This window comes from Dendrobates tinctorius, unplaced genomic scaffold, assembly GCF_039654945.1.
Source record: "Dendrobates tinctorius isolate UK_male_01 unplaced genomic scaffold, ASM3965494v1 ptg000231l, whole genome shotgun sequence".
Classification (NCBI taxonomy): domain Eukaryota; kingdom Metazoa; phylum Chordata; class Amphibia; order Anura; family Dendrobatidae; genus Dendrobates; species Dendrobates tinctorius.
This window is the reverse complement of record NW_027361898.1, coordinates 21987535-22013311: the sequence shown is the minus strand read 5'-3', so window position 1 is coordinate 22013311 and position 25777 is coordinate 21987535. Positions and strand designations below refer to the sequence as shown.

Below are 25777 nucleotides of genomic sequence, written 5' to 3'. Positions count from 1 at the left end.
AAAGTAGCCAATCAGTGATGTGGGTGGGGTTATATAGATTAGATTCAGAGAACACAGAGTAACGCATTGTTGGAATCAGTGTCTCTTGCCCTACATCGTTCTGCACTCAGATAGAGAAGCAAAATGCCAGAACTGTAGTATAAAGACATGGATTGCACATCCAAAAATCACACATAGCAAAAAGCTAGGGATAGATTCTCTTTATAGGGAATCTGTCACCTACCCTTTGGCGGGCGATGAAAACGAGGTCGGTCGGGTCCGATGGGCGGTGTTCCCGATGTGTGCCGCCTCCCCATCCTTGCCCGCCGTCCGCAGGTTATTGCTGAATTGGAGTAGGTGTACGCCATTTTTTGCGCGTGCGCTAAGCATTCATAGCTAGCGCACGCGCAGTATGCTTTGCCCAACTGCGGGCAAAGCAGAAAATCCGGACTGCGCATGCGCCGGTTAACTAAGCCCCGGAAGTATTTTGCTGTGTTCCAGGGCTTAGTTAACCGGCGCATGCGCAGTCTGGCTTTTCGGCTTTGCCCGCAGTTGGGCAAAGCATACTGCGCGTGCGCTAGCTATGAATGCTTAGCGCACGCGCAAAAATTGGCGTACACCTATACATATATATATTTTTTTTACACCTTCTATGTTGTGCACTGTATATAACATATGTGTATATATATATATATATATATATATATATATATATATATATATATATAGTACATATATAGCTCTGGCAAAAATTAAGAGACCATTTCCAAATGTTCAGTTTGTCTGATTTTTCTCTTTATATTTTTGAGTAAAATGTAAATTGTTCTTTTAGTCTACAAACTTCTGACGACATGTCTCCGAATTTCCAAGCAATACATTTTGGGTTTTTTTTCTGAAAGGGAGAAATGGTCAAAATTTAAAAAAAAACAGTGCTTTCAGACCTCAAATAATGCTAAGAAAACAAGTTCATAATCATTAAGAAACAACAATACTAATGTTTTAACTCAGGAAGAGTTCAGAAATCAATATTTTTTTGGAATAACCATGATTTTTAAAAACAGCTTTCATGCATCTTGGCATGCTTTCCACCAGTCTTTCACACAGCTTCTGGTGCAAAAATGTAAACAGTGCTTCTTTGTTTGATGGCTTGTGACTATCCATCTTCCTCTTGATTACATTCCAGAGGTTTTCAATGGGGTTCAGGTCTGGAGATAGGACTGCCCATGACAGGGTTTTGATGTGGTGGTCTCTTAATTTTTACCAGAGCTGTATATTTTAATTGTACTTTATTTTTGGCAACTTTTGTTATATTTTAGTGGAAAAAGCAAAGACAAATTACATCAACCTTTATGATTTTTTTTTATTTTAATCTGTGGTCCTAGAATAAATCACATAAAATATTAAAACAAAATCTGAAATCTTTACCAGTACAAATACATATGTTTTCTTCCTTCTAATACTTCCAATCCCATAAAAAAAATTCCCCACCCTCCCTTTCCCTTGTTATATAAAAAAAAAATACTGCAATAAGCACCAGTTCATTGTGGGCTGTTGGCGTGCGTTAATGGGGGTGTAACAATACCTAGACGGGTTCGGTGATGAGGGTACAATATATGTGCCCACATTACTGTAATAATTAGGACCCATTTGCTGCATCTTGTGCAAATATTGCAGTTTTAGGTTGGTCATTTCATTACCCTTCACAGTCAAACCTTAAATTGTCCTGCAAATGATCTTTTCTTCTTTGGCCAAGTAACGAGTCCGACAAGAGTCTCCGCTAATTAGTGATGAGGTGTTGGTTCTAGGAGGTGGCACAATGCTCTTTCTCTTGGCTCCCTGGTGCTCTCTTCATAAAACCCTCTTCCGTTAGGAGCGTGTTCATCTCGTTCTGCCGATGCTCCTTATCACGGTACGAGTCCCCGTGCCTCTGCCTTCTGCGGCCACAAGCCTTCCCGATGAGGAAGAACACTTCAGCTACATTTAGAACAATGCAGATTCCTGAAGCCGAGAGCATGAAAACGGTAAAGATAGTTTTCTCTGTGGGCCGAGACACAAAACAGTCCACGGTGTTAGGGCAGGGGTATGCGGTGCATTTGACAAGTCGTATCATGGCATAACCAGGGTAGATGAGGTAGAAAATGTACATGAAAGCCGCTTCAAAGACGATTCTGAAGATCACACTCAGTGTATATGTCCACCACAGGGTGCCGGAGATTCTGACCTTCTGCTTTTTCACTTCAGCCAGTTCTTTAGGATCGTCGTGTCCAGACAGTCGCAAAATCTTCTTCTCCTGGTGCTGCACGTGAGCCACATGCATAGCCACAAGAAGGGCAGGCGTGGATACAATAATGAGCTGAAGGGCCCACAGCCGAATGTGAGAGATAGGGAAGAAGTGATCGTAGCAAACACTGTTACATCCAGGCTGTTGTGTATTGCAGGTAAATGAGGACTTTTCATCTCCCCAGACACTTTCGGCAGCTACGACAAGCACCATTATACGGAAGATGAAAACCACAGAGAGCCATATTCGCCCAATCCCGGTGGAATGGCGGTTCACACCACTCAAAATGGCATATAATCCTGCCCAATTCATTGCGTATTAGCTCTGGGGAGAAAACAGATAAGAACATGAATATATTTGAAAACTGCCATCCAAGATTTTTGTAACAGAAGAACATAATCAATATGGACTATGCCAATACATGTACTGTATTACTGTATTACTACAAGACTCCATCAGGGGTTCCATCTCAATCCCTAAAAAGCACATTTCAAGAAGTAAGTCCTGACAAAGCCATTGACTGCAATGATTTATACAGAATACAAAGTTTGCCCCTTTGGACTCCTTTTAGTCTACTTGCCAGCGCACCTCGATATTGTGTCCAGCATACTTTGTACTCAATTTGACTTGTTGTATTCAGTGAATTTCCTTTAGGGATCCTGTCTGAATCGCATTTTGGGGGGATTATGACAGACCCCCTGATGAAGTCTTGAACATGGAGTTCAGCTAAATGCAGTGCGAAACCTCAACGAGAATTTGCATGACAGTTTTGGATCCAGCAAATGCACACATTAAAGGAGATTTAGAAAATCTGTGCAAATGAAAATTGGTACATAAAAATCGCCTTCCAGCTCTTATTATACAATGGTCATTAAAGAGGATGTCCACTGCTAGGACAACCCCTTCTTAAACTAAATGTTTAGCCTCGATAAAATAATAAAGCCTAGACTCACCGTTGCAGCGGTGTTGGCACTCGCGGTCCGGGAGCTGTGATGCGGTGGAATGACATGTGATGCCTGGCGCCCAACCAGCGCTGGCGTCACTGTCCCCGACATCCTCTTCATGTTCCATTCTGAAGACGGAGACAGTAATGCCAGCGCTGATTGGGCACCAGCGTCACGACAACAGAACGGGAGCCCTGGGGAAAGCGAATGCCGACACCGCTGGAACAGAGCTGGCACGGGAGGGGAGTATAAGCTTTATTATTTTATCGGAGCTGAACAATTAGTTTAAGAAGGGGATGTCCTAGTAGTGGGCAAACCCTTTAAGACAAAGGCTACATGGTGACGTGTTGCACAAGTCTGAAAGTACATTGACATATTACAACATTGGATGGAATAATTTCTGATGGTGTTGCATTGCAACCTGCAACCTCCAGAGACTGTGATACAAAGTCACATAACGTTTCCAAATGCATTGGATTTTCTGTTGCTGGTTGCAAGTCACAATTTTTACAGTAAAATCACAGCAAGTTGCATAAAGGTTTTTGTCATGTGATTTTTCAGAGAACTGTTGTTATGTGACACATGTCACCCCTGCCTCAATGAGCGCTGGAAGCTGATTGATTAGGCAATCGATCTCCAATTTGATAAATTTCCAACGTTCTCCTTCCTGAATGGATGTAAATACTCAGCATGCCACTAGGGGGCTAGAAGCTGAGCTGCAGGCTGGGATCACACATGGGAGAAACTTGGACGAGTCTTGTATCTTAATACCCGGCACTGCCGCAGGCACTCAAGAGCGGAACATGCGGCTGCATAGAAATACATGCCCCAGACTGTCACTCAGAGCCACCACTGAAAGAGAGCTGGATATTGATCCTGGGCATTTGTAGGCAAGCATGGGTGGGATATATCTAGAGATCTGGGTGGGATCTTTGCTGTCCTGGTTGTACATTGCATGAGGGTTGCCGTTGCAGTCATTTGTATTCATGCTGGAAAATATTTTGAAACATTTGTTAATGGTGGTTAAAGTATTGTTTTCATTATTGATCTTTAACAGCGCACAGTTTTCCTTGTCTGCAGATAGATTAAGTAGTTGGGATGAAGGGAGGAAGCAGTGCACTCGTGAATGACTGGCGGTTCAGACCAGATGAGTTTTCCAAGGTTCTAAGTGACGGCAGTTTTTCCTCCACAGCAATGAGGGGACACTGGATCAGGAAAGCTTTATAACAAAAAGCCTGCATGTGCGCACACCTTGTCTAGGAAACTGGCCACTGCTGGTGGAGTGTATGGAGGTAGCCAGTAAGCTAGGCAACAAGCAGTAAATAATAAAATTAACCCCTTCATGACTTCACAATTTTAGATTTTTGCGCTTTCGTTTTTTTTCCTCCCCTTATTACAAGAGCCACAACTTTTATATTTTTTCCATCCCCATAGCCATGTGAGGGCTTTTTTTTTTGCGGGATGAGTTGTTGTTTTTAGATTTTTATCATGTGATGCACTGGAAAGCGGGAAATAAATTCCAAGTGCGTTGAAATTGCAAAAAAAAAAATGCAATTCCACAATTGTTTTTTTTTCTTTACTATGTTCACTATATGGTAAAACTGATAGGATTCTCCAGGTCAGTAAAAGTACGCAGAAATCAAGCATGTACAGGATTTTCTTTATTTAAGTGGTGAAAAAAATGTATTCTATGTGTCTTTATCTATTCTCTCATTTCTTTATTAAAACTGTCAGTGTGAGTTTACTGTATAGCGCACCGAATTGCCGGCTTTGCTAAAAGACACCGGGTGCGTATTTCTCGCAGGTCACATGTGTGCTCCGTGTGTAATCCGTATTTTTTGCGCACCCATAGACTTGCATTGGCGTACTACGGGCGTAGTACGCTGACAATCGCAGCATGCTGCGAGTGGCACGGAGCGGAGGATACGGAGGAGAAATATACGCCTGGTGCGAGGGACCCCATGGAGAATCATTGGTCCGTGTCTAATGCGTGCTTTTTGCGCCTCTCACGCACCCGTATTCCTCGCCAGTGTGACTCCGGCCTAACAACTAATTCTATTCAACCCTTCATGTAGCCATGCACTCACTGGCAGAGAATATATAGCAGCTTGTGTGTCTTGATGTCGCTTTCATATGATTCAAGTCTTGTGACTTTCTTTTTCTTCCTATAGAAGTAATCTAAAAATTAACACTTGTGTTGTCAGACAGGCACCCACCATAAGGGTCCCGTCACACCAAACGATGCACCAGCGATACCGACAACGATACGACTTGGTCAGGATCGTTGGTGCATCGCTGCATGATCGTTGGTGAGCTGTCAAACAGGCAGATCTCACCAGCGATCAGGATCAGTGAGGACGCTGGTATCCAAGGTAAATATCGGGTAACTAAGCGCGCGCGTCGCTTAGTTACCCTCTGTGTATCTTGGATACCAGCGTGCTCGCGCTGGGAGCTGGTATCCAAGGTAAATATCGGGTAACTAAGCACGCACGGCACTTAGCTACCCGCTGTTTACCTTGGATACCAGCTACCAGCGCGAGCACGCTGGTATCCAAGGTACACAGCGGGTAACTAAGCGCCGTGCACGCTTAGTTACCCGATGTTTACCTTGGATACCAGCTAGCAGCGTCTGCTTACAGCGCTGGGAGCTCGCTTATCGTTGGTCTCCCGCTGCCACACGCAGTGATGCGCGCTGGCCAGCGGGAGACCAGCGATCAAAAAATGGCCCAGGACATTCCTGCGTGATCAGCGATACCCGGCGGGGGGGAGGTCGCTGATGCGTGTCACATGTAGTGAGATCGCTGATGCGTCACAAAATCAGCGATCTCGCTATGTGTGACGTGGCCTTTAAAGTCAAAAGTGACATTGTTTCTGGAGCGCCCTCGCTCGCCAGGGTCATGGAGTACTCGGTACCAGGCCGGTTGATCTTCTCAACGGGAGTTGTCACGGCAGCAGTGACCCTGTCCGTGGCCCTGGGGCTCCATTGCAAAAGGGGTTGTTTCAGTGTGCTTATGGTGGGGAAAGTTTATAAGTGATTCGTGACACCACCTGTGGTGCTCGGCAAATGTTAAGCCGACGCTGCAGACAGATCCTCTGGGACAGATGGTGTAGTGCAGCAATGATGTTATAGCCCTCCACAGGCAGGGCTGTAGTCCCAGGGCAGAGTAGGTGAAGTGACACTTAGATGGTGTAGTGTCGGGCGCAGGAGAGATGTAGCAGTGCCGGGCAGGTTGACGCAGGAATAAGTCGAGGACACCAGGGCATGTAGTTCCAATGCTTTACTCACAGTCTATTGTGGTACAGGTGCCCGCATCTGTGCCGTGTCCTCCGGGTCAGGAGCTCAGCCAACTTCCAGGCAAGATGAAGTACTCCTTGCCAACATATATGCCTTTTCTGAACGTCTCCCTTTTAGCGCCTTTGAGTGAAGTACTCACAGTACTGAGTTACACTGGAGTTCCTCCTGTCAGATGTTCCTATGAACTCTGCTTGTACGGCAGACAGCTGTAGCCTACTTCGGGGACTCCTTCTACCTAGTCCTGGCTCACACTCGTTGCTGTTGTGCCCCCAAGTCTTGTGTGGGAATAAAGTGGTCACTACTTCTATTCCTCCGGTGTCTGCTGCAGGACCATTAGTATCCATACAACCTCGGGGACCGGACCCCGGCCTTGCGCTTAGAACTTGGGAAGGGTTCTCCTCTAACCCTAATCCTTGGTTCTCTTATTCTCCTCACGTTCCATACTAATCCTTTCTTTCTTATGGAGAGTCAGGTTTTCTTTCAATATTCCTTTCTTGTGCCAGCGGACCCAGATCACTGAGGTTGGCTGCAGCACTTCTTTCATCCATCCCACTCAGGGCATCTCCTTTCACAGACTGACCTCGTCAGACTCCTGTGACTAACTAACTCATTCCTATCCTCTTCCCGCTCTTTTAGTGCAAACTAAACTCCACCCGCCTCCCAGCACGCTTCGCGTTCCAAGCAGGGAGCCACCAAAGGGTGCTTTGCTACACTACTATGTTGCGTGGAATGCAGGTGTTGGAGTGTGGTCAGGTGTCTCCACCTTACCTGGATAGTGGGGCACCACACCTCAGGAGGAGGTGCAGTACCTCTGTGGCGACTGAACCCTCAGGGGCGCCACATTTCTATATCTAGGATCAGCAGTGCAACATTTCCATTGACTAGGCAGTATGAGAATGTTTTATAAGTAGGGGATTGTAGTGACGCAACAGTAACACAAGCTGTTATCTACTTCAAAGCCTATTGAAAATGGCATTCATCAAGCTGTAGAAATGTTTTACTGTTTGCAATTAAAGTCTCGCTGTCTCGGAATAATTTATTTCTAGCCTGGCACGCTTCTCTTCAGTACAGTATAGAGATGATCCAATCTTCTGAAATTCAAATTCGTTGACTATTTAAGAAAATCGAATGCAAATTGCAGGTAAAAGACTCTCCTAGTACGGTATCCAATCCCTTTCAATCTCTTTAACGCAAACATAGCCTTAGTAATGTCAAAATGACCTCAATATATACAGTTGTGCTCAAAAGTTTACATACCCTGGCAGAATTTTTGCTTTATTGGCCTTTTTTCAGAGAATATGAATGTGTGGCGCCCCTGAGGCTTCAGTCGCCACAGAGGTACTGCACCTCCTCCTGAGGTGTGGTGCCCCACCATCCAGGTAAGGTGGGAACTCCTAACCATGCTCCAACACTCGCATCCCACACAACATGGTAGTTCAGCAAAGCCACATTGTGGCTCCTTGCTTAGAGAGTAGCAGAGCACCTTTGGTGGTTCCCTGCTTGGAACACGAAACGTGCTGGGAGGCGGGTGGAGTTTAGAATACATAAAGAGCGGGAAGAGTCAGTCAGTCAGTCAGTGAGTGGGAGAGAGAGAGTCACTCAGAGAGGAGTGAGGATCCCTGGAAGAGGGATGGAGGATGGAGTGATGCAGCTGCCTCAGTGATCTGTGCCAGCTGGCACTGGAAAGGAAAGAAGGAGAAAGACATTAGACTGAAACCTGACCTTCTATGAGAGAGAGGGATTAGTACGGAACGAAGGAGTAAAAGGGAACACAGAGGACGTGGGTTAGAGGAAGAACCCTGCCTAGAAGTTCTAAGCAGAAGGCTGGGGCCCAGTCCCCAAGGTTGTATGGATACTGAAGGTCCTGCAGAAGACACCGGTGGAGTAGTGGGCTGTAAATGCACTACTCCCATCTAAGACTTGGGGGCACAACAGCAACTTGGATAGTGAGCCGGGACTCAGGAGTAAGGAGTCCCCGAAGCAGGCTACAGCTGTCTGCCGTACAAGTAGAGTTCTTGCGAACATCTGTCAGGAGGCACTCCAGTGTAACTCAGTACTAGGAGTACTTCACTTAAAGGCACTATAGAGGAGACGTTCAGAAAGGTACATGTTGGCGGAGTGTTGGAAGGGAGCATCCTATCTTGCCTGGAGGTTGACTGAGCTCAGGACCCGGAGGACACAGCACAGAGGCAGGCATCTGTGTGAACTGCAGACTGTGAGTAAAGCTTTGGAACTACATGCCCTGGTGTCCTCCACTTATTCCCGCATCACTACACCCCGCACTACTACATCTGGGCACCGGCCTCTACACCACCTGTGCCTCTCCTCCATTGCTACATCTACACTGCCCTGGGACTACAGCTCCACCTGTGGAGAGCTTCACCATCTTGGCTGCAACCCACCACCAGTCCCAGAGAATCTGCATGCAGCGTTGGCCTAACACCTCACTTGCCAAACACCACAGGTGGCGTCACGAACCATTCATAAACTTTATTTCATTGTACATTCATCCCCTTTTTGCCATGGAGCCCCAGGGCCACAGAACGGGTCACAGCTTCCGTGACAACTCCCATTGAGATCAACGGGCCCGGTATCGAGTACCCCGCTGGGCCCTGGGTGGGGCGCTCCAAATGAATCAGGAAAGGGATACAAAAAGATATCCAAGGAATTTATGTTAGTCAGCAGTGTTCAAACTGTGATTAAAAAATGGAAAATCAGGGGCTCAGGGGCTCTGTATAAACAAAACCACAGCCAGGAAGAACAACAAAAATTTCATCCACAACTACCAGGAAAATTGTTCGGGATGCAAAGAAAAACCCACAAATAACATTAGCTGAAATACTGGACTCTCTGAAATCTAGCGGTGTGGCTATTTCAAGATGCACAATAAGGAGGCCCTTGAGGAAAAATGGGCTCCATGGATGAGTTGTAAGGGGGGGGACTGCACCGCGGGTACCTGCTAGCCAGGACCGGAACTGTTGAGGCTGCATCCCCTGTTCCCTGGGGGAAGCATTAGTGAGGCGTACCTTCCCCTGCTGCCTGATGGAAGCTCCAACGAGGTGGACCTTCCTGCTGAACGAGTGGGGAGAGACAGGAGGAAAGAGGTCGCAGCAGCGGGGAGATAAAAGGAGAAAGCGCGCACAGCAGAGGAGTTTGGTGCCAATGGAGTGCAGCGCGCAGAGCGGTGAGTGGCGCGCTTTAAGATTCCCCTTCTCTCACCACAGAGTATCAGCGCTGCTATAGGCCACATAGAACAGAGAAGAGCTGTGCAGATAGAGCAGAGCCGTGCACACAGCAGAGCCGTGCATACCGAGCAGACGGGAAGGACAGGGACCGCTGCGATGATGGGGAGCTGTGTGTCCAGCAGCAGTCAGGGAGAAGACTGCTCCATCCGTGGAGCACCAGCATCATGCAGACCAGCGTCCCCCATCTCCCGCCACCAGCAGCGGGGACCAGAGAGGAAGAGGAACGTGCAGTGTGTGCTCGGTGACTACAGAGAGAAGGTGCAGTGTGCAGGGTGCCGGGGACTACCAGAAAGAAGCAGCGCGCCAGTGTTTGTCGGCGCTTCAGTCTTGGCACGAACAGGGAGCGTGCAGCATGGAGAGAAAAGTGCAGTGCTCTCAGTAGTGACCAGAGAACAAGGCGCCGCACGCCGAGTGTCCGTGAGTACAGTACACATGCCACATAAGAGTGACCACATACGAGACTGACACTTGCGCCCTGACGTTGCTAGCGACTCTTTGCCCAGACACTTGTGCCCTGACTTTGCCAGTGTATATTTGCAGAGCCACATTTGGCTCGTGCAGGACTGTGGCCTGCCCTTTTCAGCCACTGTAGTATATGGACTAGGCTCAGCGGAAGGTACCGTAGACCGACCACTGCCGCTAGAAGACGGATCATTGTTACTAAAGAACTTTCCTGGAAAAGACACCGTGCCAGCTGTTGCCGGCGCTATTGAGTTCACAGCAGGAGTTACAGGTTAAGGAACTCCGGACACAAGTACAACCGAACTGCCGCTATCTGAACCGCTGTTCTTCACCTTCCCATATCCTTTGCCATTTATACTGTTTAGTTCACTGTTTTACCCTTTACCTCCCTGCGTGGAGTATTCCCGTTTAATAAAACCCTTGCTCTGCATCCTGTCCGTCACTGCATCCCGCTTATCTGCAATTCTACAGAGTCGCCATTACTGTGAAAATACCACAAAGTATCGCACCTACAATACGCAAAACAGCACAGTGACAAGCCTCAAAACTTCTGGAACAACGTAATTTGGAGTGATGAGACCAGAATTGAACTTTATGGCCGCAACCATAAACATTACATTTGGAGAGAGGTCAACAAGGGCTATGATGAAAGGAACACCATTTCTACTGTAAACTGTGTGAGCTACAAAGGCACAGGAAACTTTGTCAAAGTTGAAGGAAAGATGAATGCAGCAGGTTAACAGCAAATACTGGAGACAAATTTGCAATCATAAGACCGGAAGCTGCGCATAGGACGTACTTGGACGTTCCAACATGACAACAATCCAAAACACAAGGCCAAGTCGAACTGTCATTGGCTGCAGCAGAACAAAGTGAAGGTTCTGGAGTAGCCATCTACTGACCTCAGTATCATTGAGACACTCTGAGGAGATCTCAAGCACGCAGTTCATGCTAGACAGTCCAGGAATTTACAGGAACTGGAGGCTTTTTTCCAAAAAGAATGAGCAGCTTTACCATCTGAGAAAATAAAAAACCTCATCCACAACTACCACAAAACATTTCAAGCCGTCATGGATGTTAGAAGGGGCAATACACGGTATTGAGAAATGGGGTATGTGAACTTTTGATCAGGGTCATTTAGATGTTTTGGGTGGTCATTATGATTTAAAAAGAGAAAACAGTAGTTTGACAATAAATGGCTTAACTTAGGCTGGTTTCACACTAGCGTTTTTTAGCACAGCGCATCGTGCGCGTCCATGCGCATGCGCCATGCTCCCCTATGTTTAACATGGTCTAGCGTTTGCACGCGTTTGTATGCATTTTCGTGCACATGCTTTTTTGTAGTGTGCGCCTAAGCGCGCTGGACGCAACCTGTTGCATTTTTGGTCCGTCCAACCTGAGTCAAAAAAATGCATGCACACGGAATGCACGAAGCGCTGAGCTAAAAAACACTAATGTGAAACTAGCCTTAGCCACTAAAAATGAATGGAGAAAAAGTTTTGGTGTTATCATTCATAGTCTCTGAAAAAAGGCAAAGAAAGCAAAAATTCTGCCGGGGTATGTAAACTTTTGAGCACAACTGTAGCTATGGGTAAGCAGATGGAAAGTGATCTTCAATGCCGTTTTGTCACACTTCCTCAATTGGCCAGATCCTTCAAAGCTTTTTCGCCACATTTAAAGGTTGCAACATTTTGGCGTGACTCAAAGCTGCACTGAAATTTTGTTACTTATGGCGTTCTCACAACAATTTTCACACCCAAAGTAACAGGCGAAGTGAGTGGAGCTTGAGCGTGACAGGGTTGTGGCACTCTCCGCTCATCAAATTGATAATGAGACGTGGTTTTCACTTCTAGATGCCTCTCCATTACTAAGCCTTGGGCTTGATGTCACCAGAGAATACAAATATAACATCAACCCCACAAATATGAACCCCTCTTGCCACTGCCATTTTCTGGAGTGGCTGTGGGCTGCTACTGTTAGACTGGGGGTGGGGCAATATCCATGATCCCCTTACCAGGCTGAGAATACCAGCCCTGAACTGTGTGCTTTAGCTTGGCTGGTTGTCAATAATGGGGAGAACCCCACGCTGTTTTTTTTATTATTTATCTAAATAATTGAAAAAATATGGCATGTGGACCCCTCTATTCTTGATAACCAGCCTTGAGCTCAGGGTTGCAGTCCACAGCTGTCAGTTTTGCCTGGCTGGTTATCAGAAATACAGGGAAACCCATGCCATTTTATTTATTTATTTATTTATAGTGCAGGCACTGGATGATGAATACTCCCATCAACTGCTGCCTGCTCTCGCTCTTCTTAGCGGCAGCAGACATCGGCTGATGGTGGTAGTAGTAGTCCCATCAGTCAACATCTGTGACCAGAGCTAAACCTTCTACTTTTGGTCACCATTGCGGGCTCACACTGTCATCTGACAGCATGGGCACTGCGGCTGTCTGACAATCCGTAATGATCTTTCTGCCATTCAGAGGCAGTGTTTGCCGCACTGTCATGCACATGACAGCATGGCAAACACTGGCTGTTCAGCCCCCCATTCGTGTGAATGGGGTCTAGGTTCGGGCACTGTTCTGGTACCCAAATCAAACTGTTTTTGCTTGTTCGGCCGAAACTGCTGGACTCGAGCATCCAGGGGTCCACTCATCACTATATACTATGTGATTGCAGTGCTATACTATGTGTTCATTGTGCTATACTATACTATGTGATGGTTGCACTATGTGATGTGCTATGCTATGTGCTATACTATACTGTGTGATGGCTGTGCTATATTATACTATGTGATGTGATGTGCTGTATCCTGTACTATTTGATGGCTGTGCTATACTATACACTGCTATGGGTGTCCTACACTATACTATGTGATGTGCTATACTGTGTGATGTGCTACACTATACTATGTGATGACTGTGCTGTCTTCAGGGATGTACTGTGCTATACTATATGATGGCTGTTCTACTCTATGTGATGTGCTATACTGTGTGCGATGCTCTAATGTACTATGTGATGGCTGTGCTACACTATGTGATGTGCTATACTATATTTTGTGATGGTTCTCTCTGGCTTATGAAATTATCTTCATTGTGTAAAATAATGGTGGGCATTGTTTCGCAATTCCTGCTAACTGAATTGGAAATTATTCTAACTTGTCTGGTCCAGTGAATTTAGTAAAATTCAACATAAATTTGATTCTCCTCAAATCAATTAGCTCATTTCTATTACAAAAAATTTCATTAAAGTTTTCCCACAAACAAAAGTTCATTTTAATCAATAGATCTTGGATTAATAATAATTTCCACAATTGGATGTGATTAAAAAAAATGTTCCTGCGCTGATAATCTTATAAATGTGCCCCTGCTGTGTACTGTGTAATGGCTGTGTCTGGCCGTGCAGGGCAGACAGGACAGCACGAGATCACAGCTGATTCTTTTTGTGAGGGAAAAAATTTTACTGCCTGGTTTTAAATAATATTTTACCTCAGAGAAAGAATCAGTTACAATCCCCTGCTGTAATGTCTGTATACTCTTTTGCTTCCTCCCCTGCCCAGGAGCTGTGGTATGATCAGACCATGTTCCTGTACAGTCAGACACAGCCATTACACAGTACACAGCAGGGGAACATTTATAAGATTATCTCAGCAAAGGAAACATTTTTTAAACACATCCAATTGTGGAAGTTTTTATTCTTTTAAGATCTGTTGATTAAAATATACTTTTGTTAATGGCACAACTCTTTTATGTTTACAGCAAGAAATTATAACACTATTGATTTTTCTATAGAATTAAAATATATGTTTGAATATTTCACTAAAAAAAAAATAACAATGCCAGCAGTTAACCCTAATATGCCTCCTTCACTCATATGTCCCATATCTCTCTCGGTCCCTATGCTTGGCTGTGACAAGGAAAGAAATATTGCTATTTGTTAGGCAGAGAAAGCAAATCACAGGTTACCACGTTGTAGCTTCAAAGTCACAGGCAGGCACAGTGATAACTATAGGACAAAAGTTCAACGAAAAAAATAGATCCAGCTTCCGTATCCAATTGCAGATACAATCCTAATAATCCGATAAAGATATTCACATGGCAAAATTAAAATAAATAAGGGGGGAGACCTCTGTGAAACCTATGTGTTTTGAATACCAAATGTACGTATACATAACATGAACCAGGATTAAGAACTTTTAGAGTTCGAAATGCATCGGTTTCACGGAGGTCTCTCCCTAAATTTATTTTATTTTTGCAATGTGTATATTTATTTATGGATTAACTATAAAATCATGATTTTATGTGCAAGTGGATCTGGAAGCTGTACCCCTTTTTTTCCTTGAATTTACATCCACAAACGTTGGTGGTGGCGTGACCTATTGCTTCCTCACTGTTTGGAACAGAAAGGGTGAGCTGGTGTTTTTTTTTTTTACATTGACAACTATAGGACCTCTAAATTGTGAGGAGACCCACAATCAACCCCTGAATTTGAGAAAAGGAGAGAGTCATAAGGTGGTTAACCGAAGTCACACCGCGACCGTCCGGTTCTGGCGCCACTTACTGTACACTGTAAATTTCATAAATGAGTCCGTGACGTAGAAGGAAAAATAGAGACTCGCGCTTCCAAGCAGTGTATGTTGTATATAGGACCGTGTAAACATGAGCTTAGTCCTACCCTCAATCAGTACCCAAAACTGCGACTAGTCCAAATGGACTTGGTTACCAAAAAGATGAATTTCACAATCACACCATGTGAACTGACCTATCGTATTAAAATAGTGTTGTACGTTGTCACCAATGAGGGAAACTGTTCAGCAGGTCTGTACATAACATGCTGATATCATCAAGAGATATTAATTATTAAATAAAACGGGCATCTTACTTTGTATCATTGGATTATCATACCACAGCCATTATTAGCCCTTCACCTGTACTGTACAAGATATACTGTATGCACACTAAAAGAAAACATAAACTAAACCATAAACTAAAAGAAAACCCTAAAACCCACAAATAAAATACAATAGAATCCTTAGTGAAAATTATTAAACCATTTACTTATATCTAGAAATGGGAAAAAAAAATATTTGTTATTACACCTACAAATTAAATAGTACTATCTTCCTTATAACAAAACATATAGTAGAACATATTGTATAACATACCTTGTACTAATCCCAGCTTCTATATTGCCCACAAATGTCCACAAAAACATGCTAGAGAAAGCTGAAACTCTGCATGCACTTCCAAGCATTGGGATGAATCATCTATGACCTGCTAAGAAGTATTCTATAGAGCACTCTCTGACTATATAAGCGCTCAGTGCCCCCTCACGTGAACGCATTGTTGACCAGTTCAAGACATTCGACTTAAAATAAGTTCATTTTTCAATGTCCTTCCACTCCCCACAACGGCTGTTCCCTCCACTCCCTAGCTCTCCGTATAGTCAGTAAAGAATGAAGAAGGGCAGGTTTTAGTGGCTTTGGTGTAAAGTGTCACCTTTAAGAAGCAAGGTAAAATATAATGAAAAGCGTCCATATATTTTCTTATATACCCAGTACCTGCTATTAGGACCTGTAATTAACAGGACACAGGCAGGATTCTGAAGTTATTAAACTTTGTGCTATTAGATCTAAACTTGTCCCCATCACTGATCTCAGAGTCTGTGATTACCATGGAAGGCAGAAGTGCTCACAATATAGACTGAGAAATGGATGCAATCTAGTAGAGCACGAAACCTATTAAATATATAAACATATAACCAGATTTCTTAAACATATAATATTGCGAACGATTATGTAACAAATGGCAAAACCTACTGTTATATCTGACAATTTATTCCGTTAGAAGCACTTACCAATGTACTGATCAGGAAGCTACTTGGTTACAAGCTCTCATTGGATTTACCTTCTTCTTGTAGACTGCGTATTTCAATCTTTTTCTCTGTCGGTTACTTTGGACACTTTCCCTAATTTCGTCGCTTGAATTTTCTGTCAAATTTTTCTTCTTTATTCTTGTTACCTTTTACTTGACAGTTAAGTCATCCTTTTATCCCACTCCACTCACTATTCCCTATTCTATCTCTTTAATCCCTACCTTTTGCGTTACGCGCTCGTGTCTATTAATCTAGCCTAATTTAGGCTGTCCCCTCTATTCTTTCGCCCCTGCGTAAGAGTCTCTCACTGCCTGTAACATTTTCTCTTCTTCTCCATTATTTCGCTCCCCCTGTCACACTGCCTTTCTGCTGGGACTCCACACAATGCCTCCTTTCTCACTTTTGGTAACATGTTACCATTCATTCTTCTCAGACTTCCACCCACCGGATAGTCACAATGCGTCTCTTTCCCCAACAGGACAAGAGAATCATAAGCAAATTAGCACCCCCTCCATCCTCCTGATTGTTCTGTCAGCCCTCCATGACTTTCACTGGCTCACAATATCGTTTGAGCTCAACCCTTCTAATTTTTCCCCTTTTTCCATCTTCGACTCCATCTGACTGGGGTGATGGTCACTTGGCTGCACTTGCTGAAGCGGATGTGAAGGAATTAATGACATGTGCCTATGATGCTGGATAAGGACAACTTCATTATAACAATGGCATGTATGTTATTTTCACTGCAATGAACCCTTCTTCTGCACAAAATACATTAATGCCCACAAAGCTAATATTCCTTACCTGATATTGAGTGTTTAAATGTCAGGCACCAGGATACAATGGTAGGTCAGACACAGCTGGGTTGTTGGCACACTATGTTAAATGTAGGCAGCACAATGGCACAAATCAGATGTTTTCTCTTGTACTGACATTGCAATTGTCCCTGGACCTTTATACCCTTGGCTGTTAATTAAGCTACTCACAGTCCTGATAACCCAATCTCCCCTATGTTTACTCAGCTTAGTAAGAAAATAGAGGAGTGACTTTTATGTGTCACTCATGGCTAGCAAAGACAGATACCCTTTAACAAAGTTTATCCATTTCCCCCAATAACTACAGCCAGGTGATATCTCTCAGTGCTGGCATTCCTGAGGGCCTTTTATCATGTAAAAAATATTCCCAATCATTGTCCAGTGTAAACAAGTGCAGTGATTGCGCGATCAGCCAGAATTTGTTTGCCAATCTCTCATAGAGGTCTAAAAAATAGTTTATCAGTAGTGATGAGCAAAATTGCTGGGATAAGGTGTTACCGGAGCATGCTTGGGTAATAACCAAGTGTCTTTTGCGTGCTCAAATAATATGTTCGAGTTCCCATGCCTGCATGTCTCGTGGCTGTCCGACATCCACAACACATGTAGGGATTGCCTAACAAACGTGAGACATGCAAACGTGGGGACTCAAACATATTATTCGAGCACATGGAAGACACTCTTTGAGCACCCGAGCATACTCCGATAACATCTTATCCCAGCACATTCGTTCATCACTATTTATCAGCATTTTATCCTCTTGTGTGAACAGGCATTTTCTAATTGTGGGCAGACGGGATATGAGGACAGACAAATGATTGTGAAAGCATCTAAAATGAAAAAAAAAAAGATAATTGTTACATATAAACGCATGTTTTACATGTGTTATATACACTACCATTCAAAAGTTTAGGGTCACTTAGAAATTTCCTTATTTTTTAAATCAAAGCACAGTTTTTTCCAGTGAAGCTAACATTAAATGATTCAGAAATACACTCTGTACATTGTTAATGTGGTAAATGACTATTCTAGCTGCAAACGTCTTCTTTGTAATACAATATCTTCATAGGTGTATAGAGACGCATTTCCAACAACCATCACTCCAGTGTTCTTATGGTACTTTGTGTTTGGTAACTGTGTAAGAAGGCTAATGGATGGTTAGAATCCCCTTGAAAACCCTTGTGCAAGTATGTTAGCACAGCTTAAAACAGTTTGACTGATTAGAGAAGCTATAACCTGACCTTCCTTTGAGCTAGTTGAGAAACTGGAGCATTAAGGTACTGTCACACTTAGCGATGTACCAGCGATCCCGACCAGCGATATGACGCGGTCAGGATCGCTGGTACATCGCTAAGTGGTCGCTAGTGAGCTGCCACACAGGCAGATCTCACCAGCGACATCGCTGGGGACGGGGGTCGCTACTTACCTGTCACACTAGGCGATCCTGCATCCTCCCGCCCGGCTCTACGCTCGTCGCTCGTCTCTCCACAGGAAGCACCGCAGGAAGCTGACGATGAGAAGTGGTCCTGAACGTTCTCGCGCGATCAGCGATAACCAGTGGGGGAGCGGGTCGTTGGTAAGTATCAGACACAGCGATGTCGCTAGCAATATCGCTATAACGTCACAAGTTATAGCGATATTGCTAGTGATATCGCTTAGTGTGACAGTACCTTTACATTTGTTGGTTCCATTAAACTCTCAAAATGGCCAGAAAAAAAAGAACTTTCATGTGAAACTCGACAGTCTATTCTTGTTATTAGAAATGAAGGCTATTCCATACGAGAAATTGCCAAGAAACTGAAGATTTCCTACAACGGAGTGTTCAGAGGAGAACACAAACAGGCTCTAACCAGAGTAGAAAGAGAAGTGGGAGGCCCCGCTGCACAACTGAGCAACAAGACAAGTACATTAGAGTCTGCAGTTTGATAAATCGACGCCTCACAGGTCCTCAACTGGCAGCTTCATTAAAAAATACAGGCAAAACGCCAATGTCAACGTCTACAGTAAAGAGGCGACTCCGGGATTCTGGCCTTCAGGGCAGAGTGGCAAAGAAAAGCCATATCTGAGACTGGCTAATAAAAGAAAAAGATTAATATGGCAAAAGTGTTATGGACAGGCGAATTCAAGTTTGAGGTGTTTGGATCACACAGAAGAACATTTGTGAGATGCAGAACAACTGAAAAGATGCTGGAAGAGTGCCTGACGCCATCTGTCAAGCATGGTGGAGGTGATGTGATGGTCTGGGGTTGCTTTGGTGCTGGTAAAGTGGGAGATTTGTACAAGGTAAAAGGGATTTTGAATAAGGAAGGCTATCACTCCATTTTGCAATGCCATACCATACCCTGTGGACAGCGCTTGATTGGAGCCAATTTCATTCTACAACAGGACAATGACCCAAAGCACACCTCCAAATTATTCAAGAACTATTTAGGGTAGAAGCAGGCAGCTGGTATTCTATCTGTAATGGATTGGCCAGCGCTGTCACCATATCTCAGCCCCATTGAGCTGTTGTGGGAGCAGCTTGACCGTATGGTACGCAAAAAGTGCCCATCACGCCAAACCAACTTGTGGGAGGGGTTTCTGGAAGCATGGGGTGAAATTTCTCCAGATTACCTCAGCAAATTAACTGCTAGAATGCCAAAGGTCTGCAATACTGTAATTGCTGCAAAGGGAGCCTTCTTTGACGAAAGCAAAGTTTGAAGGAGGAAATTATTATTTCAAATAAATACCTTTTTTTCAAACCTTGTCAATGTCTGGACTAGATTTCACATTCATTTGGCAACTCATTTGATTAATAAAAGTATGAGTTTTCATGGAAAACACAAAATTGTCTGGGTGACCCCAAACTTTTGAACGATAGTGTATAAATACATATATCTGGCCTCTGTCCTGCCAATATTCATTGTTTTCAGACATGCACAAAAATGTGATTATTATTGTACCACTCTCCAGCTCTTTGGTGAACAAGTTGTCTTCAGTTGCAGCCAAATATTCACATTTTGACTTATCAGCCCAGAGCACCTGCTGCCATTTTTCTGCACACCAGCTCTATGAATAGTTGGGTCACTTGTCTTATTTCCATGTTGAAGGTATTGTATATGACCACAATTCTTCCATGAACACCACTTCAGCCAGATTTATCTGAACAGTAGATGGGTGTAGCTAGTCCCACTGGTTGCTGTCAGTTCTGATCTGATGGCACTGCTGAACATCTGATTTCACACCACGATGTGTCTTTCAGCTGCTGCACTAAGGCTAGGTTCAGATTTGCAGATGTCAGAGCTGCAGAAGGCTGCGTAGTTCCTCTGTGAAGCTCCGCCCACTGCCGCACCTCCTCTGTTCAGCTCCTCTGTTCAGCCCCAGGTGTTGTTTTGATGCTGCGACAAACGCAACAAAATGCAACATGTTGCGTTCGCCACAGGTCACCGCAGCATCAAAACAACGCATGCAGAGGCATCCGTATACATCCGCATGGCCTGCGTACCCAATGGTAAAGATAGGTACGCAGGCCACATGCAGATGTAGGCGGAGCTGAATGGAGGAGGTGCGGCAGTGGGCGGCGCTTCACAGAGGAACTACGCAGCCCTCTGCAGCTCTGACATCTGCAAATCTGAAACCAGCCTAAGTTTCTTTGACCAACATTACCCTTTTTTAGTGTCCTCAATGCTGAGAAATACAGGCAGTTATTTATCCATGATGCAGTACCATCAGGGAGGCGTCTCATTGGCTCCAAATTTATTCTGTATTAGGAAAACAACCCCAAAAATACAGCCTAGAACAAAGAGTGCTGGAAGTAATAATGTGGCCCCTCAGAGCTCTGATCTCAACATCAAGTCTGTGACTAAATGAAAAGACAAGGATTTGCATAAGGCTGGTTTCACACTTGCGTTCCTTGGAGCTGCGCACGGCCACCACTAAGCTCCGCCCCCTGCTGCGCCTCCTCCGGTCAGCTCCGCCTACCTGCGCACGGCATGCGTACCCAATGCTAAAGATAGGGTACACAGGTCGCATGCCGTGCGCAGGTATGCGTTTGCTGGCGCATGCGTCCTTTTGACGGTGCGCCGAGCACACCAAAATACATTTTATTATTACATATCTATTTCCATTTTTCCAAGTAGCATTTGTATTTCATTTCATATTTATTTTTGCTTTTGTTACAGTTTTTTTACTTCTCCCCTGCGGCCCTGTGGCAGTATTTTATATTCTTATTCTCCCATGTACAGCACCATGGAATTAATGGCGCTATATAAATAAATAATAATAATAATAATTCTTGCTGTTGCTGAGAATCATCGGGTTCATGAAGACTCCTGGAGGCGGGAAAATCATTTGCGGGGAATCGGCGGGCTTAATTCGTGAAGGGTTGACATGCTTCCTAGATAATATTTTAATACTTTAAAAGGTGCATATGTGTGGGGGGTGATAGCATTGTCATACATAGGTCCTCTCAAAGGTACTTGAATGCTCAATTCCCCCTGTAAAAAAAGGTTCGTGAAATTTTTTTGAGAATGTGTGAAATTGCTGCTAAATTTATAAGCCACCTAATGTTGTAAAAAAAATACCAACATATGTTAGATATATTATGGGGCATATGAGGATATAATGTATGTGAAATGTTAATTGCTATCTATTTTGTATGGTATAGCTATCTGTTTTTAGGGTATACACATAAGGCTAGGGCTATACAGGACATGTGTCACGTGACACTAAAATTACAGCAATAAATGGCAACATTGGATATAATGATTTCTTATGGTGTTGCATTGTGACCTCTAACATATTGCGACAACAATACAGAGTTGCAAATGTTTCCAAATGTGTTGGATTTTCTGCATTGGTCACAAGTCGTACATGACACATTTGACATTGACTTTGAAGGAAGAGTCACACGGGACATATGACTTTTGTGCAACTTATTTTGTTTACACCAAATCAGAGCTCAAAAATAGTTGTGTGACAGCAAGTCGCACACAAGTTGCACAAATATTTTTGTTGTGCGACTTTTCAAGGAATTGCTGTCTCTGTGCAGCCCTAATCTGATCGTTTGAAAAATTTAAATTTTTCAATTTTTTTTTTGTAAATGTCAGTCTTTTTTTTCCATAAATTCAAAACAAATAAACCTAAATTTGCTATGAATATAAATTACAATGTGTCACAAAAAATAATCTCAGTATCAACTTGGATACATAAAGACATTGCAAAGATATTGTTAAATAAAGTAACACATGCCAAATTTGAAAAATAAGATTGTGTCCTAATAATGTCCCAAATAGTCTGCATCACTGAGGGTGTAATTATTTATTGACTTCTGATATATAAAAATATAACCACAGTTATGAAACAGGTGCACAGGTATGCTGATCACTACAAGACACAGCTCTCGTTCTGTAACTGTAACGAATGAGCAGCTGTGCGTCCATCACATGACCAGCACAGACTTTGATCTGCTTTAAGTAAGCAGTGAAGGGTCTTACTGAATGACTGCATTGAGATATTGATATAGGAATTTATTGAAAAATTGTGTAATGTATTGTAAAGAATAGAATTTATTTGCTGAAACCACAATACCCTTTTAACAATAAGTGTATTGTTTGTTCCTAGAATCTCTTTATTGTTTGTCAACAATACATCTATGTCAACAAGACCCCACCATCAGAATGGCATGGTGGAGACTATATAGCAGCACATTGTGTTCCTATGGTTCGGTAGGACAAATTCTGTAGGTTTTATTGTGCCACAAGATGGTGGGTCGCACCTTAAATAGTCACACTTTATGGTCACACAGCAAAACTGTATTTCAGGCACCTCAAAATTATTGGCGAAGCCAGAAAAGTGTTTTTATACATATAATACTTTTGGTTTACTTTGATTCCTCATTCTCCCCCAATTAATCGATCAGTAAGGAACCTGTCTGTACCTCTGAACAATATTTCAGTTTAAGGCTGTGTGCCCACGTTGCGTTTTTTAAGCGTTTCCGCAGTGACACGCGTATCTGCTGCAGAAACGCTTAAGAAAAGCATCCCATGGAAACATAATTGAATCCGCACATGTTGTGCTAATGGTGCGTTTTTTTCCACTGCGGAAACGCTAAGTGGAAAAAAAATGTAGCATGTTCATTAATTTTGCGGAAACGCACGCGTTTCCACATACATTAGATTGTATTGCAAAAACGCATAGGAAAACGCATGCTAAAACTCTTGACAAAAGCGTCAAAAACGCTTACAAAAGCGCTTCACAAGACGCATGCGTTTTCCCGGGAAGAGGGTGTGCATTTTCGCTCAGGAATATTCTGCATGAAAAACGCTGCATGGGCACATAGCCTAAAGTTTACATTTCTTTGTCTTTACAATTTTGTCACAGTTTGGTCAATATTTTCTTATCATTTGTCCTGTTTGTAGTTATTAGCAGGATTAAAAATGTGGATAAAAGGTGAGGTGAATAATCAACTAGGTTGGCGAGGGGGGCGGTCACTGGTCACTTTACACATTAACGAGATAGCATCAGTGCTACCCCTCACATGGACTTTACTCCTTTCTCTGCTATGGGCAGAAAAAACCATTGCAAAGAATAAGGAAGGAGATATTAGAATATTAACCTGTACCACCTAAACCTCATGGTCACTATTTGGACATTCCTGTATTTACAGCTTAATTCCAGTACAGACATACCACATGAACTTTTCCAAACATTTTTCATGTTACACCTACAAATTGAAATAATTTTATTTAGATTTTATGTGATATATCATGACATAATAGCAGTTAAGTGTGAACTGTAAAGTAAATGATACATGGTTTTCTAAGTATCTTAAAAATCTAAATATTGAAAATATAAATTGTGATGTGTATTCAGTCCCCCTGAGTCAATATTTTGTAGGATCACTTTTCACTGCAATTATTGCTGTAAGTGTTTTGGGGTATGTCTCTCTCAGTTTTGTACATCTAAAGGTTGAAATTTTGTCCATTCTTTGCACATTAGCTCCAGCTCAGTGAGATTGGATGGAGGCGTCTGTGAACCGAGATTTTCAAGTCATATTGTCAATTGGATTTAGGTCTGGACTTTGACTAGCCCATTCGCACACATGACTATGTTTTATCTAAACCATCCATTGTAGCTCTCGCAGTATGTTTAGGGTCGTTGCCCTGTTGGCAGATGAACCTACGCCACAGTCTCAGGTCTTTTGCAGCCTCTAGCAAGTTTTCCTCCAAGATTTCCCTGTATCTAACTCTATCCATCTTCCCATCAACCCTGACCAACTTCCCTGTCCATGCTAAAGAAAAGCAGCACCACAGGATGATGCTGGAACCACTATGTTTGTTGGTGGGGATGGTATTTTCAAGGCGATGTGAAGTGTTAGTTTTCCGACACACATAGTGTGGGAAGGAGGGCCCCCGCAGAGTGTCCGGGCTGGAACCAAGGGGAACGTCGTCTAGGTTCCTAAGGGAACTGTACCCGGGGTGCGGAGGAGGAAGGCGGACGGCTGAGAGGGACAAAACAGCAGGGGGAGGGGCGAGTATAAAAGGGGCAGGGAACGCGCAGGAGAGTCAGTCAGCAGAACGGCAGAGATGGAGCAGGAGACTGTGGGAGCGTCAGGGAGCCGGAGCCACAAACAGTGACCAGAGAGGAGGCCAGCAGCAGAGGGGAGACTTACAGTGGCCTGCTGCGAGGAGGCGCCGAGCTTACCGACAGGAGAGTGCCGCTTCACTCCAGTCCGGAGTCGCGGCCTGCCCACTGTCGTCGGCGGCCGTTGCCGCTGTACTCCAGCCCGTTGCGACCTGTCTGATGCCACACACGGCCGCTGCCGCCCCACTCCAGCCCGCGGTTGTGGCCTGCCCGCTCCCGCCCGCAGACGTTGCCGCTCCACTACAGTCCGCAGCTGCGGCCTGTCCATTACCGCCTGCAGCTGCCATCACCCCGCAGCAGTCGACAGTTGGGGCCTGCTCCTCACTAACAGAGAAACTCTCTGCACAGCCCTAGGCCGTGCAAGTGGCCTACCAACCGCCACTTCACGTAACTGCGACTCACCTCTGCTCGGAGGCTGGGGTCTCCCTTAACCCGCTAACCGGCGGAACCCCGCTGCTTTCACAGGGGGTTGCCTCATCAAAGGACTCGCCCAGTGCCTGTTGTTCCCCCACCCCTCCTGGGCGTCGGAGTGCCCGAAGACTACGCCAGATGCTCAGCAGCTGGGCCCTGCGGCTGCGATGCTGAAGCAACATCATCTGAGACGTCGAGGGACGTCAGGACGGAAAAGTGATACTATAGAAACTAAGGACCCGTAGTTGGCCATACCGCGGCCCTATAGTAACCGGCCTTTGCCGGGGTAGTCGTGTTCTCCTTAATAGTGTTTGTTTGTGCTGAGTCCCTGCGAGGACAACTACTGTTACTTTGTTTTGGTTGCTTAGGATAGCCCTAGCGGCTTCCATTTATAAAAGTTACGGTCCAAAGTACAATTCAGTCTCGCGTCTCATCACTGCATCCTGCGTACCTGTTATTACCATGTTATTACCACATTTGGCCTAGTCGGCAGGATGCAGTCTCCGAGCGCTGACAATGACGCCCCAGATCAGGGCAGGGCCGTGAAGTCAACAGATAACGAGGGCCCCTGGTCCAGCATTTCGTTGAGGGCTAAGCTGAGCAACCTGCCTAGGTTTTCCAGCTCCAATACCATGCTATGGAGCTGGACAGAGAGAATGTGGGGGCTCTTTCAGATGCACCCGATGACTCCTGACCTGGAAGCCGAAGTAACTCTCATGGCATTGGACGGGAAGGCTCGGGATTCAGTAATGTTGAGGCCCCCAGGACACCGCAACACCTTTGGTAGAGTTTTGCAGATTTTAGAACAGACCAATGGGGACTGAACCAACGTGGGAGAGTTAAGGACCTGGTTG

At 44.4% G+C, this 25777-nt stretch overlaps 1 protein-coding gene across 3 annotated transcripts in view; it reads right to left on the bottom strand.

Annotated features, from left to right (window-relative positions):
* Positions 1-1321: 1321 nt before the first annotated feature.
* GJB1 (gap junction protein beta 1) overlaps positions 1322-25777 on the bottom strand; it is a 40862-nt gene continuing 16406 nt past the window's right edge. Inside the window, exons 1-2 of one of the 3 annotated variants that reach the window (XM_073556169.1) lie at positions 16882-17038; positions 1322-2584 (exon numbers count right to left, since the gene is read on the bottom strand). In XM_073556169.1, the coding sequence (XP_073412270.1) occupies positions 1781-2572 (792 nt within the window). In that variant the 5' untranslated portion in view covers positions 2573-2584; positions 16882-17038 and the 3' untranslated portion in view covers positions 1322-1780. Of the gene's footprint in view, positions 2585-16062; positions 16839-16881; positions 17039-25777 lie in introns of those variants that run through there. The other 2 variants (XM_073556170.1, XM_073556171.1) reach the window with 2 other exon arrangements.